This window comes from Orbicella franksi, chromosome 3, assembly GCF_964199315.1.
Source record: "Orbicella franksi chromosome 3, jaOrbFran1.1, whole genome shotgun sequence".
Lineage (NCBI taxonomy): Eukaryota > Metazoa > Cnidaria > Anthozoa > Scleractinia > Merulinidae > Orbicella > Orbicella franksi.
The window spans coordinates 3523452-3544496 of NC_138147.1; the positions used below are offsets into that span (position 1 = coordinate 3523452).

Consider the following 21045-nt stretch of genomic DNA (forward strand, 5'->3'; position numbering starts at 1 on the left):
TTTAATAAATGACAAAGCCAATTCAAGATTGATTAATATATTTTTTAAGATATATAAACTTTGTTTATTGTTGATGTTTTTATATACAAGACATACACAAACTGATAAAAAAGATTGACTTGAATCTGACTTGCATAAGACAAGAATAATTTGTTCCAACATAAGCTTTCAATTTTAGCTAAGAGTGTCATCTGCAACAACTTGATCGTCCACATATCAAATCTAAGGAAAATCGGGACAGATAATGAAATGTTAACGGGCATGCCCGCGGGTTTCTACCCGTGGATCTGCCCGCGAAATTAAGGAACTGGGAACTATTGCTGTGCACTTCACAAACAAAATGGCGGAGATAGACGACTACTTGGATGACCAACAACAAGTGACTGGTTCTCCTTGCGATGAGATCGACCCAGCAGAACTTTTTGAAAAGCAGGGAAGCTTAGAAGTTGAACGAATTCGTGGGGATGACAGAGGCTCGGGTTCCGAGTTTGACTCCGAACGAGAGGAACTTGTTGATTTGTCATCGGAGAACGAGTTGTCCGACGGGTTTCCCTACGGTGTCACTCCGCCAAGAAATGTTAGAAGGCAGAAGGAAAAGTCGAAAAGGGACAAAGAAAAGGTACAAGGGGTTTTCAAGAGCCCTTTGACACGCGAATCCAATCCGTCCGAAAGAGCGGAACTGGACAGACGGAAAAAGCGAGGCTCTACTCAGCTGACGACCGAAAGGGCTTTCCAGAGAAAGCTCAAAAGAGGTAGCATTGATGTGGGATTTGTTGGTATTGATGGTGCCGCTCATGCGCCAGATACTTCAAAATCCTTAGAAATTCCCAGCATCAAGATCGAGTCCACAAGCCGATTCATGTCCTTGGAGTGTGTTTCTGAAGATTCGACCGACAGCAATGTGTGCAGGTTTTCAGGTACTGTCCGCACAAAATCAATTTCCATCAAAGATACCATAACTCGAAGCCATCGGAAAGCCACTCGCTCGGAATCCGATCCCCGTAGCTCGTCATCTCGGAATTACCTCAATCCGTTCTGTCCAGAGGCACGAATGGAGTTTTACAGAACATTTTCTTTGCTTATCAAGCTCGGCTCACTTGCTCATAAACAACAAGAGAAGCAGTACGGGGTTAGTAGTGTAGTGGAGAGTCAAAACTCAGAAGAGAGCAAAAAATACCAGGTGGAGTTGTCAAAAGCACTGTGGTTAGAGTTGCAAGCATGGCATGCGAACAAAACCATGGAAGAACAAGATCTGCACTTAATACAGGCACGTGCCAATGTAGAGGAGGTGTTGGATGAGGTTGTGAATTTTAAAGTCAAGAAACAGGTTCATGTGAATGCTCAGAAAAATGATCCAAGTGGCCATGATGGAAATGGTAATCACATCTTAAGAGATTTGAACTCCAGCAGTGATGACAAGGATGTGCATTGCTCAGACGATGATGATTCAGAGACATCAGTAAAGCTGTCTTGTCGGAATAATTCATCAATGCACAACTCTTGTGAGAGTAATCAAATAGAACATTCACTGCACTCCCAAGAGACAGAAGACTCCACAACTGAGGCAAATGGACACTTTTCATCTGAGACAGATGACTTTGTCAATGGTTCTTCTACAAATAGAACAGATTACACATTATTAAAAAGACGACTGTCTTTAGATTTACGTCATAGGAACCAGAAACTTCACCCTGATGAAGCTGGCCTTAAACAGGGAAGGGAGACTTTGCCAGAAAAAGCATGTTGCCAGCTAAAAGCTGCCATTGAACAAGTAACTGATCTCTTTGACAAGATTGAAATGGTGGAAAACCTTTACCCCACTCGTCACTCCTTAGGACAACAACACCCAAACTACACAAGCAAAGAATTCACAAGAAACTTTGAGACAATGTGCTTGTGGTTGAATGTGACTAGAGAGTTATACCACAAGCTACATTTGATAGCAAAGTTTGTTGGTGTGAATGTTGCTGAGACAAGCATCTGGCAAGACTGGCTGGATGTTGGTCTTGGAAGACTAGGTACAGTATTAATTAAAAGCACATTAAGGAGATAGCACTGTGCATGGTTGCCAGTCACCAGTCTTACAATTCTGTTGTAAAATTCATTGTCAAAAAAAAAAAGCCTTTAATGCAATATAGCCTGAGATGACATTGCCTTTCACTGTTGACATGGCAGTGAATATTTTATGCATCTTTTGATTTCATTCTCAAGTGAAGCTGTTCTCTCCTTGAAGCTGTAACTGTTTGAAGAAAGAAAGAGACTTGCTGATTTATATCCTTTGGTCACACACCAAAATTTTTGATGAATTCTTTCTTACAAGTTAGTTTTCTTACAGTATACACTGGTGCTTTCAATAAGACCTGACACTCTCTAGAACTCTGGTTGGTATTTTGTTGTAAATTGTCAGCTACATGTATAGTGTTTGCAGTTTTCAAAAATTGGCCTGCTAATTGTAAAGGAAGTTGTTGCAGGCCTCTTTTATAGCTCTCTGATGGGTGCTGTACCAGGAAAGCCACCTAAGTATGTTGGATTCCCTCAATTTTTTGAATTCTCACAATAACTCAAACCAAAAGTTGTTTCCCTCCCCTCAGTCAAACACTGTATAATTACCTCAGATTTCTTGAAACAACCAAATTTTTCAAACTAGTTTTTGTTTTCCTCTGAGATTGAAAAAAGAATCGAGATTCTAGTGTACTTTGAATCTTATTGAAAGAACTATAAATACATTTAGGCTCATTATGTCTTAATGAAATGCAATGACTTTTCAGTTAGCATATAATAATAACTTTACTTTGATATTGTTTTATGCAGAAAGTGTGTGTCCTGCATCTGATCTGAACCATGAAGATATTGATGAAACATTCTTCTCATCATCTGACAATGATGAAGGTGATGATAGTGCTGATGATGATGACATTCATGCAGAGAGTCAAAACGAGAGAGGTGAAAATGAGGGGCCATCTAATGGTGTACCCTCATCCCCTGTAAGAACAGTCTCATACGAGTCTCAAACCAGTACTCCTGTGAGACCCTCAAGGACAAGCAGCAACATGTCAAACTTTGTGTGGAGCTCCACCTCAAGATACAGACCATTTGTCGACCACAGCATAAAAAAGATGGGGTTGATTAAACTTGGAAAGAGACTAGATAATATCTTGGACACTAGTATGATGAAAGCTAAACAAGCATTAGCTCTTCCAGGCAATAGCTGTGAGGATGATGAGTGCCAGTGTTGTGAACCTGGTGTGTTTCAGAAAAGACAGTGGTCTGTCAATTATTTGGAGGCACTTTTGAATGGAGAAGGAGCTGAACAAGCAGCTTGCTGTAGCTGCCATCCCCACAGCTTTAAAACAATGTGTCATGGAGGAGAGAATTCAGAACAAAGGACGTGGAGTGATGAGTTCAAGAAGGCTGGTCTACCTTCATTCCGCTCACTGTATCTGTTTTTGTCCCGTGTTCCACTGGACATAGTGCATGAATGTCTGCGATTGAGACTACAGCATCGACCGAAAGGAGAGCCATCATCTTTGAGTGTGAGACAGGTAAACATACACATAGGTACATGTAGTTTGCCTTAGAGAGGGATGAAGTGTACTTATGTTGTACTAAGCATGCACAGTGCATTCACTAAAAAAATGCTGAATCAGTGGGAGCTGTTGATGTATTGATTATGCAGTCAAAGAGAATTTATGTTTTGATATTCACTATAACAACTGATTTTGCTCAGTTCTCCTAGCACAGTATAAGAAATTATTGTATTAAATTATAAGAAATAGAAACGATTTTAACTGATTTTAGCATCCAAGTTTCTATCACATGGAAAAATTCCAAAAAGCCTTGGAAACACTTGCATACAGCTCATGTTCCTACAGTGTAAATGTACATGTACATCATTTCTTGTGTCTCAGTCTACAATTTCATAGGAAGTGCAAACGCACAGTTAACCAAAAATTGTCATTGCAAGCATAGTGTGGGCTAACTTATGACTACAGGCTAGGGCTATATAAAAACATTGGCTTCAATATTAAAATTTTGCTGTTAAAGAGTTAATACAATGTAATTCAGTACTCACTGAGCCATCCTTCACTGGCTCAAAGTGTGAAATTCATACCTTCTTGTGTATCTACATAGCTGTTGCGAGAATGCAAGGATGTGTTGTTAGGTGGCGTTCTTGTCAAAGACTACTATCTCGATCTTGTGGATGGAATTGCAAACACAGAAGACTTGAGCAAGGAAATCACAGAAAGTGATATTGAGGGGTTTGAACAGGATCTCCAGAGTTTGCTTGAGGTAATAGAGACTTGATTGTTACATGTGAAATAAAGTCGTTTTTACTGTAATTATTCTGACTAGTTGATAATTATCAGCAGCAGCTTGGCAGGTTAGATCACAGGCGTCCCATGCTCACGTCTCGAGAAGAGCGTAAAATGAATTAATTCTAGGACATGTATGTACTTATTCATGAAAATGTCACGCGTGCGTTGCGTGAGTCCAGGCTGGATTCCTAGTGAGTCTTAACTGTCTCAGTGTTATGTTACACAAGGAGCCCTTGAGAATTTGAATGCTTTATAAGGGATTGTACCTGTATGGGCAACAAAATATGGTCGATTTAGAACACTCAATATTCCGGTTAATAAAAGATTAATAAAACTTGCTCATTTCTTGTGTGTCCATTGTGACTTTTTGTGATCTCTGCCATTTTGAGCCTTCTTTGCCATCACTGTTATTCCCTTCATAAGACTAAGTCAAGGCTTCAAGTATTTCAAACACAGATGTGGTAGTTTAAATGGAGAATAATACATGGGCATGCTTAGATATGGAATTTCTCTTCACATGTTCATCTCGATGTTTCATGAGTGAACGCAGCAAACAAGTGAGATATAATTAAGTTGAACAGGAGAAGAGAAATTCAGTAACTACAAGCAACCACGTATTATTTTGTTTATTTATTAACATACTAAAAACAACGTTTCTGACGATTTTCCGAAGATTTCCAACCACTTTCTGAAGTTTTTCAAAGATTTTCCATTGCTCTTTTGATGATCCACAGCCCAGTTCTCAAAAACATACAAACATGTATGATCCCAACCTCAAAAATGCTGATTTTTTTGAACATTTTTTTGTAAAAAACCTTAAACAACATGCCAGATCTCTCATCCTCTTATCCCCCCCCCCCCCCCCTTCCAAACCCTTCACAAAAAAAGTCACCAATATAGGAGTGAAGGTACAATGTATCATCCTTCTTATCCTGGAGATTTGTGGTACACTCTCATTGACTGTTAGCCCAGGAGAGGTGAAACATATCCAGAATTCAATTATTGGTGTAACTTCGTAGAAAAATGTTTTGTGATCTACGCACTGGGAGTTTTTCTGATTTAAAATGCACTCCACCTTGTTGCTTTCACAAAAATTAATTTCCCCCCTTTTGTCCTTATAGGTTTATTTTGAATACTTGCACAATGTGATTCATCTAGTTCAGAGACTTCCCCAGGCATCTAAGGGATTAAAGAACATTCTTGAAGAAGAATGGAACTTTGTGAAGAAACACTGTCGTCACATCAGAGGTGGTGAGGTGGAAGGAGGAACAAGATTTTGGTGAGGGGATATATTTCCTGAATGTAATGGTGTACATTTGTGTGGATAGTTGGTCAGACTTGAAAGATTGAAAAGGAATATTAGACATAATTGAACAATATTTATCGCTGAATGATGTTTTTTTAATTTGTATAATAATCAAGGACACTGTAAGTTTACTTTATGAGCCAAAAGTAACAGCTGAGGCTGATAACACTGACCAAAACCTAGCAGAGCGTTCACATGCACTGATGTAGACTCGTTTAAGCCACTAACAATTGAAAGTAACCTTCATTTAGTGACCACAGTGTGTAGTTCCAGAAGGCATGGTGGCCTCATGGCTAGTGCACTCACCTCTAGATCAAACAGTCAGGGTTCAAGCCCAGGCCAGGGACATTGTGTTGTGTTCTTAAGCAAGAGACTTTACTGGATCAAAGTGCCTCTCTCCACCAACATGTATAAATGTGTACCGGCAAATTTAATGCTAGGGGGTGACCCTGTGATGGACTAGCATTTCATCCAGGGGGGGGGGGGGGGAGAGTATAAATACTACTGAACCCGAGATAAGCTCCAGCCTGATGGGTCACTTGGCTCGTAAGCAAACCTTATCTTATTTACATGTACCATTTGCAGTTACTGAAATTATCCATAGTCCCACTCCAAGGAAAGCTAACCTTCTATGGGAGAGGTGTGAATATTTTCTGGAGGAGCAAACTGTATGACAGTTATGATCTTAGTTAACCATGACTAATCTTTAAATTTACATGTATTTTTATTAAGTATAATGATCTTTCTACGAGGATTATTATTTCTGTCCTCTTTGTTGATCACATGTGATTCGCCAGTCTTGAATCTTCAGCTGAGATATTTTCTGAATTTTCATTTGACACTTGTTAATTTTAACCTTTCAGTGTCATGGCTTCAGGCTTACTTGAATCAACTGGTGATTTTCTGGAGTCAGAGTTGGATCAGAGTTGTTCTGACCTTCACAATAACACTGATCAAAGTGATGATCTCAGGTACAGTATTCATTTTTTTGTATGATGATTAGTATGATCACTAAATTCATAAAAAGAATGACTTTGTGATGACTTTTTAAATTCCAGTCCAAACAAATTATACATGGTGGAAGAGCTGTCAGCAATAAACAATAAGAATTGCCAAGAATGGAAAAAGTCATGCAACAGAAACAGTATTGATATCCAGAATTCTTCGCATATCCTTATCACCTTGATCCTTGAGCTCTCCTATCCCTGTCGGCCGTCTTTCCCTATTCTCAACTCCTGGGAATGACACTTGGGAATGACGCTTGGAGGACTGCCAGTGACTGTTCAGAGAATACCCCATCAATGCCAATCCCTAAAAGGTCACTTACCTTATTAGGGAGAGGGGGTAGCCCATTCTGCCATTTTTGGTTGTACTGATTTGATGGATTCTGACAAGGTTACATTCATTCTTGGGTTGTTTTTTGGACAGACGGAAGGTACTAGAAGCTTGCCGAGGTTTTAAACACCTGTTTAATGAGGCGAGAGAAAGGGCTTGTAAAGCCCTTGGCTTCACCAAGAAACTTCGAAATGACCTAGAAAATGCTGCAAAGTTCAGCATTGATGTCCCCATGTATGAGTTGTTGACGAGATTGGAAGCCAGTGGACATGTACAGGTATAGAATCTTTTAAATGATTAACCCTTTGAGCAGATTTATTGTTGTCAAAAATTATTCAATACTATTCAATACAGATTAGTAGAGGCAGGCACTGATGATAGCAATGAAACATTTTTCTGTTGTAGTTGTTGTTGCTGTTGTTTTTGTTTTCTATTGTTGTCAAACATTTTTCTAGTTCTTTTTCCATGTGGTTAGTTAGTATAGGAAGCAGCTTATCCTAATAGAGGGGCAACACGTATGTATCTTAATTTGCAATCATGAACAAACCAAAAACTATCGCAATTCTTGACTGGAAATTTATCACAGTGGGCTAGTCAGAAGCTGACAGAAGTGAGTTTTCACTCAGCACCAGTTACTTGTTAACATGCGTAAGCCTTGGAAGTGATGCTCAGTTTTAATTTAGTTTTGTTTGACTGATTGTCAATTCAGCACGCTTTCTAGTGCTTTGTTGTTTGGTTGGATCTATAGCAATGCATAGGGCTAAAGGAAACTCAAGTTTACATTATGATGTTTCAAGTCAAATGACAAATGAATACTAGCAACAATTTGTAATATTACTGTTTTCCAGGTTGTGGCAAGACACACTGCTGGTCTGTTTATGTTTGTGCCAAGAGCCATGGTTAAAAAGAAATGGTTTGTGTAACTGGTGTTATAATATTAGTTTATTACTGTTCAGTAATAATGATATAGGATATCTGTTCTTTGAACTGTACGATTCCCTTAGTCCCTGGGGAAATTCATCAAGTTCATTCACAGCCTGGTCCATCCTTGGTATACATGTAATAATGCTGGTGATACAAACACAAAACATAAAACGGTGAGAACATTTAATAAATAGAAACATAATCATTTTTACAATGCATTTCAGGGGTTTCATTAATTCAGCAGGAGGGTAACTGGTTTTCATGGGTGGCAAAACATTTTGAACTGAACTTCTTTTATAACAAAAACTTCCCTCTAGATAGTCAAACCAAGTGGGCAACATCACAGGCACAGGCAGATAATTTGCTTTAATGAAACCCTTGGCATTTACACTATGGAAATTAACTAATTAATACCGGATTCTGCATTGTTTCCTTGCCATTACAGCCAAATCATCCACCTCTTGAATTCCTGCTGTGTTCAAGAAGAATTTGGTGACCAAGTTGTTTCTGACTGTTCTGGATACCTCCTGATCATGCCATCGTGTGATGCAGATAGTGGGAACGAGACACCAGTGTCATGGAACGGCAAGAAGGTGGTGGTCAATCCGACGATGGATGCTGCCATTGGTCTAGCAGATATACAGGTAATATCATGCATGTTAGAGACTTTTTATCTCCCTGCTGTCTTGGCATGATAAGATCTACCTGACCTGCTTTTTGTTGCTCTTTGTAATGGAACTGATGTTCCAGATGATATAAATTTCCTGAATGCAGTTAGGGATCAGTACCAGAGGGTGCTTTCTATTAAACCAAAACTTCTGGAAGGAAACAGGTGCAAATGGAATAGAAATTTCCCTGGAGGGTTTCTGTTAAGTGCAAAAAATTGTCAAATTCCTGAACTGCAAACTATTCAACCTAAAATTCTGCCAATTCTGGGAGGAAAATTACTGGAAGGGAAATTCTTGGTCAAACATTTTCAAATAATTATTGTTGTATACCCCATGTGGTTGTCCTCTTTTTTTAGAAATACTCCACTGAAAATTTTCAGGAACTCAGACGTGAATTTTTAGTCAAATGGAAAGTGCAACTCTTTGATGGTGAATTGTTGTTGTGAGATTGGACTGAGCGTGCCGTTTTGGTTTCATAGTTGCCTAGCAACCGATCTCACTTCACACTTTGATGGCATGACAACTTTGGTGGCACAACAACAGTTGTTTGAGTGAATAATAAAACTTGGAAATATTATGAGACAATGAATGCTTCATCAAAAATTTGAGGAAAAAATTCTGTTCTGCTGTAAACGTCTGCACATTTAAAACTTCTCTTGCATAAAACTATTGAATTATATTTAGTGCATTCCAATCCTTTCACCTTGTTCCTGACAGACAGTGTATTTGTTTGTTAATTTTTTTATCTTTTATGTCTCAGGTTGGGGGTATGATATTGGTGGTACATAACTCCAAGGAGTTGGATGTTCAGCGTAAACTGTTTCTGGAGAGCATGAGTTTATCAGTCAGCATTGTCAAGCCAAGAACATCAAGCCATCAGGCCATTTCAGAAGCTCTTGATGAACTGCAGGTTTGTTTTTTTGTTGTTTGTTGTAGAACTCTTCTTCAGCCTATTAGAGACATTAGAATGGTTTCAACATTGACGTAAACATTGGTTTGGTATCTATAACAAATTGATCTGGTTGATGTGTCTTAAGCAAGTGTGAAATTCGTCTACTTTTAGGGGTGATGTTGCTTGTAAAGTGTGAATGTATCCATAGCAACCATTTACACAGCAACAATTTATTAGACAGTGACAGAGTCAGTGGCAGAGTCAGAGGAGGGTGTGGGAACAGGGCTCTACAAGAGAGCAACAAAGCAGCAGGGACATTAAGCTCAGGAGGGTCTTGCAACCCCCCACCCTACCCACCCAATCCTCCAGGTTGCCCTGACATAAATGTCCACTGTAGAAGGATTCTGACCAGGACTGTTACTGATTCTGCTTACCCTAAATTGCATTTTATATTATGGTGGCAGAGTGGACTATACATATTTCCTAATTTCTCAAAAGTTATTTTCTCCACAATGTTGAAACCAAGTCTTAAGTACAAGTAACCATGAGTTTGATTACTACATGTGTTCAAACTTAGTTTACAACAAAGGAAATAACTTTCTGTAGGATGCATGTCTCACTCTCCGTGAAGGAATTGTCAGTGCTGTGGAAAGAGTTGATGAGAACTTGGATCTTGATAGCATGTTTGAAATGGAAGAGACAGAGAAGGCCATGGTTTATCAAACTTACACAGAAACCATGCACCTGTGTTATAACTTTGGTTTTGAGGTACATAAAACTTGATTGTGTTTTGTTCAAATGAGTGCATAGGGGACTCTTCCATGAAGTCGGAGACAAACAGTGTAATCTTACCACGTGATGAAAGCAGATTGTTTTTGTTCAGTGACAATTTTCACAATGACCATGAGACAGACAGTAAAAACTTGCAAAAAGTTGACTTGAGAGCCCCCTTATTTCTGTAATAGTCATGCCAATTCAAGTTTCATGGAAAATCCATGGGCACCAGTGAGAAAGACCATGAAATTTAGAATCTCTATTTGCATGACCATGAAAGATGGGATTGTGGGTTATTAAAATTTCTTTAACAGGATTTTCATCAAACTGGAATTTATAATAATTATGGTACATTATGTTTCTCCTTACATTTTATCAAATGCAGTGACAGAGATAATTTGGTTTTATAAACTGGGTTGTTAATGTGAATTGGCCACTGTAATGAGATTCAAAAGCTGATGTTTCAAGCGTTAGCCCTTTGTCGGAGCGAATTGGTGTGCAGAGAGCGCACAGTGACAGAGAGATAGGCAGTAACAACATGAATAACCATTTTTTACAAACACTCAGAACGCATACTGCAAGACATTTCAAATACTATGTCATAAAAGAACGCACGTTGCAAGACATTTCAAATACTATGTCATAATCCATTTTGTATGAAACAGTGCAAGGTTGAGATTGAATCACTAAAATAATTTTTCTTATAAATAATTTTTCAGTACCAGAAAGAGGTAGCACGCTTAGTGTTCGGGAAGAGAAAGGACACTCTTGGACACAAGATGCTGGCATTTGCCAAGAAATGGATGAAGTTTGTGATGTCAAAGTGTGAGAGGGGAAGAGGCACAAGACCAAGGTACAGAATTGTTCCCAGTTCAGCACCATGACTTTCTTTGCGGCATGGTGTCATGCATGTAATTGCTGTACCGTAATTCACAATTGGCCAATCAGAAACCATGTGTACTGTCCTGATATCCTGTGATGCCAAGAAAACATAAATCAGAAAAACGAATGTAGTTTACATTAGTTTTTGAAGTGACATTTTTTAAAACATGATGGTTTTTTATTTAACCTTGTTTCATGTTGTAATCTGAAACAAAACTAGGTAAAGATTAAACTGGTTTGAAACAAACCTCATCATAAGCACTTCCGTGAGAGTAAAGTGTCTTGCCCACGAACACAACACAATGTCCCTGGCCAGGGCTCAAACCCGGACCGCTCCATCCGGAGCACTAACCTTGAGGCCACCGCACCTCCCAAATCCCATCCAGGGGGGAGTACAAATACTCCTAATTGCTTCATGCTACAGAAACCGGAGACAAGTGCTGGTCTGATGGGCCACTTGGCTCGTATGCAAACTTAACCTTTTCCCTGTACGTGTTGAGGGCAAGTGTAGTCACCTGATTATTTACTTGGCTTTCTATACAGATGGGCCAACCAAGGACTTGATTTCCTTACTGTGGCTTGTGACCCTAAGACGTTGACAACTTTGGCAGAGTCTGCTTTTCAGGTAAATTGAAATTACAGAAATGTTTTCTATTGAAGTTAAATTAAGGTATGGATCTTAGTTATTGTACTGTGCATTCATCATTACCTTAAATTGAAGAGCCTACATGTTGGTCACTGTATTTTAGCTATTAATTCTGTTTATTTTGGTTAGTTATGAGCTTTTAAGTTCAAATCAACAGAGCAGCAATCTTTTATGGGTAAAACTACAGCCACACAACAAACAAGGAGGATATCTGAGCAAAAATGGCACTGTTGTAAAAACTGGAAAAACGTCGGCTGACGTTTTTCAAGTTTGCCCAAATGCAATCCGTTTTAATCAAACTTGCCCACTCACGCCCTTTTGGAGGTTTTGTGTTTCTCTTGAGTGTTTATACAAGTACAGTTTTAAGATATCATCGTGATATTTCAGTTAATTCTGTGACCATTTCATTAACACTAAAGCTGCCTAAAATTACATGATCAGGCCCCTTGAAGTTATCTTTTGGCTACACCATTTGTTGCCTTTTGTAGGAGTTAAAGAAAGAGATCAACACGTGTATCTGTCACGTTATTGGCAGTGCAGAGAGCTGTAGTGGAACAGCCAGTCCAGGTAATTGTTGTGTTTTAAGTTTTTAGCATGTCAATTTACAAACTGTTGAATAATAAACACAACCAATAGACGAGCTTCTGGAAAAAAAAAGAAAATGCAAACTTCGTCTGCACTAGCTGGAAGATAAAGCTCATTAAGTGCCTGTAACCTTTATCCACGTGACCACACCGCTGACCATTATGGTCTTGCTGGTCTAACTTCATTTAAGGCTAAGGGCGCTTTCCATTCAACAAAAAATTCTGAAAAATTCGAAACGGGGAGAAATGGTACGGAGAATTTTTAGAAAATTCAGAAATTGTTGAATTTCCGAAAAGCGAACCATTTAACGGAAAATTCCGGAAATTCTTGGAGAAAAATCAATTGGAAGGGAAATTTCCAGTAAGAGATTTCCCAAAATTTAGATAGACCTCGCAAGGTTGTCCTCTTTCCTGAAATTCCAGAAAATGCTGTTCCACTCGTCACTGGAGATTTCCGGAAATTCAAACCAGAATTTTTCATCGAGTGCCTAAATTTCTGTTCTTCTGTGAGTTCAATAGCCCTGAATAGCTTAAATTTATTACTAAACTAGTCTAAATTTTATTCGCCACTTTAAATTACGTTAATCATGATCATAATAATATTTCTTGCATTAGCATACAGATCTCAGAGCCCAGCTTGTCCGTCTCCAGTTTTTGGCAGGAATACTGCGTCAGGATCCGCGCTGTTAAGGCCACTCTCATGGCCTGCGGGAAAACCTCCCAAATCCCCAGGGGACCAGGCTGACACTGATGAAAGTCAAGCCACTCGACGGCAGCTGTCAGACCCTGTTGCTAAGCAACAATTTCAAAGTCTAGCAACAGATGTCAAGAACAGTGGTTAGTAGAGTATTTTACGTTTAGTGTAACTTTAAGTCCAATTTTCAACCTGCATGTTTTAAGGTCCGGTAATACGGGCAACATTTTGCTTCAACTTGTCTCGCAACATTGTTGCATTGCAAGTTGAAACACATTGTTGCGCGTATTACCACGTTTGTGACCAACTTGTCTCGCAGCAAAATACAGTGTTGCAAGTTGAGGCAACATGTTGCACAAAGTAGAATGGAGTTCTACTTTCTGCAACAGATTTTAGTTTTGCTGCTCGTATTACCACTGAAGCTACAACTTGTCTCGCAACAAATTTGAATTCAACACTTGTGATTGGCTGTCACGAAGCGCGGCAAATGAAAAAAAAAAAGGCGGACGATGAAGGCGAGCCTGAATTTGAAGTAGACCAGTAACTCTCGGAAAGTCATAACTTTGTCCTTTATAAAGTCCTCGAGGGCTATCATAGTCTTTGGGACACCTCGTTTGTCCCTTCAAAACAAGTGGGAAAAAAGGCAACAGGCTTGGAAGAACTGTCGCAAAAATACAACTTTTCGCCTAGCTACCTGAAACGACACTGAGCTTCATACTGAGAGAACTTCGCTGGCACGGAAATTAAGAAGAAAATGACGGGGAGAAGTCGAAGTGGAACTTCGTCGAAATGCTAAATTATATTAAAGAAGGCGCCATCTTTATTTACACGCGATTAAGCAATTATAACTGTAGAATTCTGCAGACTTGCAACACTGTATTTTGTTACGAGACAAGTTGGTCACAAACGTGGTAATGCGCGCAACAATGTGTTTCAACTTGCAATGCAACAATGTTGCGAGACAAGTTGAAGGAAAATGTTGCCCGTGTTACCGGACCTTTACAGCTGTTTGTTTCTGTTTGGCAGAAGCCCCTCTTGACCACGGGCAGTTTCTTTTCTCTTAGTGCCAGCGCCTGTATCAAGATTGTGGGCCATGGTAAAGTTCCAAAACTAAAATCACATTCACCCTTATCTAGGATTAGCATCATCGTGCTCGGAACACCCAGGTCCTGGACTCTAGATGAGTGACTTGGGTTCTAGCCCCGACCTAGGTCGTGGTGTTGTTTGGGCAAGGCACTTTACCCTCACAGCGCCTCGCTCCACCCAGAGGTGTTTCAGTGGGTGATGGCAAATTTTTTGGAGCAACCTGTGATAAGCCAGCATCCCATCCTTCTCCTAGCCGCTTCATGCTCAAGAAACCCGGATAAGACCTAGCAGTTCGAGCCCCAGATTGTATCTGTGTAGAGTTTTCGTTTCCCTTAAGAGTTCGTGATAGCGGGGTTCAACTGTACATTGAGGGGTCTCTGTAAACGCTCCAGTAGAAACTATAAGTAATAACCTGTTAATCGGGGTTTCTTCCTTTACAGTGAGCAATGTTGAGGATGAAAGCGGAGACGAAGGAGAAAAGGAAACTGCCAAACAGAGAGACAGCTTTGTAGCATCACCAGATGCTCCAAGGTTAGAGAAAGTGCGACACTCCTTGAAAAAATTAGAGGTGAAGAGAAATGAGTACTTGTATGAAAAGCATGTGATTGGTCGTGTTAGTAACAGACGCCGTGACATTGTCAAGGAACTTGCAAGCATTTCCAGCAGAAAGGTGCCGTTCAAGTGGCAACGAGGAAACAAGATTGGTAAGTCCTTGAAGTTTGGGGTCGTTTTGTTTGCAAATAATAATGAAAAAAACTCTAGCAAACGACAACGTATTACAAGGTGGGATGTTTGGTAATTTGATGTTGTTGCCCATCTTTTAGGGGAAGGTCAGTTTGGAAAAGTATATGCTTGTGTTAATTTGGACACAGGGGAACTAATGGCTGTAAAACAGGTAAGAAAATTATCGTGACTATAAATTGTTAACATTGCCATGGTTTTTGCCCAAATAATTCTGCGCCCTGGTAACAGTAGCCTTTGTTTGCCTTTACAACCACACACGTTGCCAGGTCTAACAAAGGCGATTTTGAACTATTAACTTATTATTTGTTATCTTACAGGCTTGTAGTTTAAACATATGTCATGCATTTTGTTGTTAGATCAAGTTTCAGCCAAATGATCACGGTGAAATAAGGGATCTTGCTGATGAAATCAAGAACTTTGAAGGCATTAGACATGAGAGCTTGGTCAAGTACTATGGTGTGGAACTGCACAGGGTAAGGAACCATGTTTCGATCGCAGGCTTTTACAACAACAAAACAAACAACAACAAAAACTTTCATTTCACCCCAGAGTTAGAAATTACAATATTGTAGAGTTAAAACAAAAATTAGAGGGGTGCTGCCTATCCGAAATAACCTGAGAGTTAAAAATGCCAGGCAGCCAGTTAAACTGAAGAAAATATATTTTACATGTTTAGGTCAAGGATACAAAACAAGCAAACATAATGAGACAAAAACATAAAAATAAACTAAGTTAAGCTAACTACTAGTAGACTAAAGTTCTTACTTGGCAAAACAGTACTTTTTATCCAGGAAGAGCGTTGTACATATATCTAATTAAATAATGTAATAAAGTGGTGTTTCATTTTCGTTTCAAACCGAAAGAATGGTAATGATTTCATATCTCCATACCGATGGGCTTTGAAATCTTATATCACCAAGTTGAAAAAGTCATTTAAAGCAGCGACGAATCATGTTGAATTTGTGAATGCGAAGTACGATGACTAGTGTGGGGTAGTTATGTCCAAGACCTGTTTTGAATGCAATACCGGTCTCACTCATGTAATATATGGCTACTGTTTTTTTTATTTAGAAATACGTTGTTTTAAAGACGCCCGAGGCTCGAGTTCATCTAAGCTTTTGAGTAGCCGTAAACTTACCTTGCTGTTAACATAAGGCTTTGCAAGAAACACAGTGGAAGTTTGGGTGTTTTTAAACAATTATTGGATGAGGTTTTTGTGATATCCGGAATAATCAAGGTCGAGGTAAGTGTTGTCAGCCGAAGCCGAAGGCTGAGGCTGATAACACTAACCGAGATCTTGATTATTTCGGATGTCACAAAAACCGAATCTAACAATCGTTTTATTATACGTTGTTTTAAAGAAAATAACGACAAACACATTATCGCACCGAACACAGTTTATTTTCGACAAGCCATGTTCTTACTTCGCTGTCCGTGAACTTGACATTGCTCTTAGAAATCATGCATTGCGCGCGCAACCTACAGATTATTGACTAATCTGCTAGCAGATTAGTGAATAATCTGTAGGTTGCTCTGTTTCCCAGAATTAACTGTAGGCTTTTAGCCAATGAGAAGACAGGTGGTGACTACAATGTATAATAATATAAAGTACATGCACGTCTTAGCTGGTCACGGTTGTATTTGTTAGGATGAGATGTTCATTTTCATGGAATACTGTGCTGATGGTACCATATCAGATGTAGCTAAGCTTGGTCTTCCAGAATCCATGATCAGAGTTTATACATACCAGATTCTTGTTGCTGTGAACGTACTTCACGAAAAGGGCATTGTTCATAGGGATGTCAAAGGTAAGTTTAGAGTGCTGATGAAATTCTGGCGGGCTCTCTAGACATGTTTGCTTTTTTGGCCAAGCGTCAAGTCAAGATTGCTGGATATTGGCCAAGTTCGTTTTTGCGTCAAACATAATGTTTATCTTTGAGCCAAATGTACAATGTGGGAATATGTAAAAACCAGCATAACACACTTCAGTAAGAAAATGCCGTTTTCTGACACAAGCACTCCATTAACTTGCTCCGAATCCATGGCTGAAAAAAAAAGTAGCAAACAACAACCTTTTCCTCGACATGTATTACATTTTGTACACAAATATTTCATTTTCTAGGTTCTGAACAGTCATTTTAGTCGGCTTCTTTGTGTGTTTCTGGGCAGGACACTACTTCTACGGCGCCTCTCATCCCGCACGGGTATAAATGGCTACGGGCGAAGTTAGTGTTGTGTGGAGTGGGGGAACCCTATGATGGACTAGCATCCCATCCAGGGAAAAGGAGAAATACTCCAAGTCGCCTAATACCACATGTTGCCGATACTTCACCTCAACAACATGTGTAGCTTTTTAACCACAATTTATTCCACAAGTCCAGCCAGTTTTTACAACGCCGAAATTTTACCCGACCAAAACCGTATACGTACATCCCGGTTACAAATTTTGTTATCTAATACTTCATATAAAGTCCACGTTATATCAAATCCTATTTAAGATAGAAAACTATAGTTCTGCGGCGGTAACACTACAAAAACAGGGATTAGCCTCGGCCTGATGGGCGACCAGGCTCAAAAGCACACTTTGCGTTTACCTTTCGTTGTCCTGGGGCGCGTTTCTCGAAAGCCCTACAAACCTTTCGGGCGCGCATAGCAATTTTTGATTAATCTGTATCTAAAAACAGAGAGGTGTATACGCCTGAAACTTTTTGTTTGAGGAGAACACTTATCGTTTGGATAGTGATTTATCCGGTGGTTAGCGTTATTCAGCCTTCGAACAACCAGGTCTGATGTACCATGGGATTCTCAACACGTTGCATTTCTCACTGGTTCAGGTGCCAACATATTCGTGTCATCTGATGGTCTGCTCAAGTTAGGTGATTTTGGATCATCCATCAAACTAAAGAATCCTCTTCAGACGGTTTATGGAGAAATTAGCAACATACGAGGAACAGTAGGTAAGCAAGATAGGGTCATGAAATGCCAAACCGACATGAGGTTGTATTGAATCGTCCCTTGCGTTCGACATTGTGTAAGGCACGGGTGGCTCTAAGTTTTGAAGAAAATTAAAAATTAGGCACGAACTTCAGTGCTTCAAATACCTTAAGTTATTGAGATATTTCAGAGTAAGATCTTTGGAAAGATAATAACTTTGCACATGAGCAAGGTACAGTGCGTGCTGTTGGTTTAAAAAAATAAAACAAAGAATTATAAGAAGCTTTCTTTCTGTCCAAGTTTCCACTGAGTTATGGAAAAAACCTGTCAACTTTGGGAGAACTCGAAAGAGCTCTGGAAGCACTCACTATGACTTTACTGAAACACGAAATACGTTATTATGTCTTTAATAATATACATGAAAAAATTACTCGCTTCTGATTGGCTGAGAGCAGTGCTGTTCAAGTGTAACACCAGTGCAAAAAGTGTAACACCGGTGCAAAAAGTGTAACACCAGTGCAAATTACACATCGTAATTCGGGATTATGATTGGCTGAGAGACAATAAGAAATTTTCGAAGCCAATGATATTACGTAAAATGATGAGGAAAATTTTGTGCGGAAACTTTGAAAAACGTTTTCTCGAATGAGAAAAAATGGCTTCAAGAAAGGTATTCCGGCACTTCCTCCACGCAAATTTTTTCATGTTTATATTATTAATAAGTAATCATACGGTTTTTCTCGTTCAATTTGGAATTAATTTGCACTTGTGAGTTTTTCAAAAAGCTCACTCGTGCAAATTAATTCCAAATTGAACTCGAAACCGTATGATTACATTTACAAATGGGGCACTTAATTGCAGCTTACATGGCGCCAGAAGTAATAACACTGGACAAAGGTGCGGGGTATGGCAGAGCCGCAGATATCTGGAGCATTGGCTGTGTTGTGGTTGAGATGGCAACTGGAAAGGTACATATTATGTCTAAAACTTACAGGAGAAAGATAAAGAGGATTTTGCTTGGCCTCGCGGAGATACGAAATTTCTCTTCGAGCATTGAAAAATATTTCACGAGTGAGCGCAGCGAATAGTCAACGCTTCTGCAAAATGTATCGGCGACTCAAATGTAATAAATATTGCGGACAGACATTCAGCCCAAACTTCTGTCGCTATGTTGTAACCTGATTGTTTCACGCTTTTGTTGCGCTTTTGTTTCTCGAGAAGCAAGAGTTATTTAAGGCGTGCGATTCTGTCGAGCTATCCAAACTCTGAAGTGCAACATTTTTGCCTCAAAATGTTCTCAAATCGTGAAATACCTATCAAAAATAAGAGATTTGTCCCTTTGATTTATTCCAGCCTCCATGGCCTGACTGTGACAACAACTTTGTGATCATGTTCAAAGTTGGTGAAGGAGCCACGCCTGCTATCCCTGAAAGCCTGAATGAAGAAGGACAGGACTTCTTGCTGTGCTGTTTTCTACATGATCCGTATGAGCGACACACTGCCAATCAGCTGATGGACCACCCGTTTGTCAAGGTACAGTTGTCAAGTATTGTTTGACTGGGCGGGGGAGGAAAGTTTGATTTAAGTCTTTAATTTCATGGCGTCATTAGACAGTTTAGATGGGGTTTGTTTACAGTGGAATCTCGATTTCTGAACCTCCAAGAGAAACGAACATTGGTTTGCAAAATCAGGAAACACGAGAAATCGGGGGTAAAATTACAGTGCTCGACTGACGAGAGGGCAACGACTTTTGGTTGGAGTTATCGGGAGGTTCGAAAAATCGAGGGTTCGAGAATTCAGTATTCCACTGTGTTGTTTTGACTGGTGGTCACAGACTTCAACTTTGGGGGTTGGGGCGGGGGGTACCCAGGGTTTTGTTTTTTATCGCAACACTCGGGAGAGAAGTTTGATTATAGTCTTCATTTTTGTGGCGCATACTGTATAGTTGAGATGTGTTTTGTGTAACTTGCAATTTACGTTCTGAACTGTTAGGTTGGGTTTCATAAACTTTGCTACTCTCCTCGACTCTTTCTTCTTGAACTATTAATTGTTTCGTACGGTCGGCTTCGGATTTCATGAGCACAAGATCATTTTCTGGTTGTCTTGTTTCCACAGTGCTGTTAGTCGCAAGATGCCGGAAGTCCCCGTAACAGTGGAACAGCCCTGAAATACTTACCTCAGCATAGCAATTTCTTGTTTCTGGATTTACAACCGACCCAGTCGCAGAGAACGAGAACCAGTTGAGAGTTAAAAGTTGATTGAGCAAGGCGGTTTGCGTCACCAGAGTTGCTAAGCAACATGATGTATCGTCATTTCGCCGACAATCTTCGGAGTACTCTGAAGTGCTCGCGCCATCTTGTGATTGGATTATTAGAATCGGAGACTCATCGATTTTTTCCGATTATTCACAAAAAACGGGAATTGCTCCCCGACTGAAATACAAGACTGGACTTGGTCTTGATTATTTGACTTAAGCTTGCTGTATGCGTCGTCAAAATATACGTTTAATGAGTGTTGTGAGAAATGCCCCGACAGCAAACAAATTCCCTCATCTAGTGCTACAGTAAATTTATGGATATTAGTCAAGATAATTTGTAGGCACATGTTTCGTGTAAATTGTTCTATAATTTTGCTGTGTGAGTTGTTAATCGCAAATTCATGGTTAGAATGTACTAAACAGATCTATAAACTATAGCGAAAAATTTTACTTATGTAAGATAAAAACCGCTTGATGTTCCTCATCGAAGCCAGAAGTGATAAGAAGTGGGTGTATTGACAGGCTTAGTCTCGTGTTGAACAAAATTAGATCCCATATTACATAACCTTATAGTGGGTCGCTTTCAACGGTTACGTAAAGATTGCTTGTAAAAGAACAGGTTCATAGTCAAAGAACGATCTAACGGTTTGCTATACATCTGAGAAATGCTTTTATGTTAACTATTATGTTTGAAGGCTTTTTAGTTTCTCTTGCATGACAAGATTGAATTATTTGTTAAAGATGCTTAAGTTACGAATGCAACTTGCTTGATCAAAGCGATCAAGTTTGTATATTTTTTTAGGGTTACGACTGACAAACTCTTGTTCTGATAACATGTTAAATTTAACTTTTAAATTTAGTAATTTGTGGTTACGTAACTTTGACAGTACATGGTTACGTAACATTGACACTGTTTTTCTAATGACACTCTGGAGAATATAGGAAAACATCTTAAAGAAACATGTGTGAAGAAAAATTGTCAAGTAAATAAACAAAAACACAC

The 21045-nt window shown here is 39.4% G+C and overlaps 2 protein-coding genes across 3 annotated transcripts in view; one reads left to right on the forward strand and one right to left on the reverse strand.

Moving 5' to 3' along the window:
- LOC145480727 (uncharacterized) overlaps window positions 1-21045 on the reverse strand; it is a 317856-nt gene that overhangs the window by 155544 nt on the left and 141267 nt on the right. The window lies entirely within an intron of this gene.
- Window positions 289-20376, forward strand: LOC145480708 (mitogen-activated protein kinase kinase kinase 4-like). 2 transcript variants are annotated; one of them, XM_081459018.1, is made up of 22 exons: window positions 289-2018; window positions 2812-3542; window positions 4132-4290; window positions 5438-5595; window positions 6486-6593; window positions 7051-7234; window positions 7806-7870; window positions 8327-8525; window positions 9310-9459; window positions 10048-10209; window positions 10935-11068; window positions 11641-11722; window positions 12232-12310; window positions 12943-13164; window positions 14548-14811; window positions 14932-15002; window positions 15208-15324; window positions 16500-16659; window positions 17686-17808; window positions 18647-18753; window positions 19139-19318; window positions 19901-20376. In XM_081459018.1, exons 1-22 carry the CDS (start codon window positions 341-343, stop codon window positions 19907-19909), a joined length of 5142 nt encoding a protein of 1713 aa, XP_081315144.1. In that variant the 5' UTR covers window positions 289-340; the 3' UTR covers window positions 19910-20376. The 2 variants fall into 2 exon arrangements, with proteins under 2 accessions (XP_081315144.1, XP_081315145.1); XM_081459019.1 differs by lacking the exon at window positions 19901-20376 and having other exon boundaries at window positions 292-2018; window positions 19139-19892.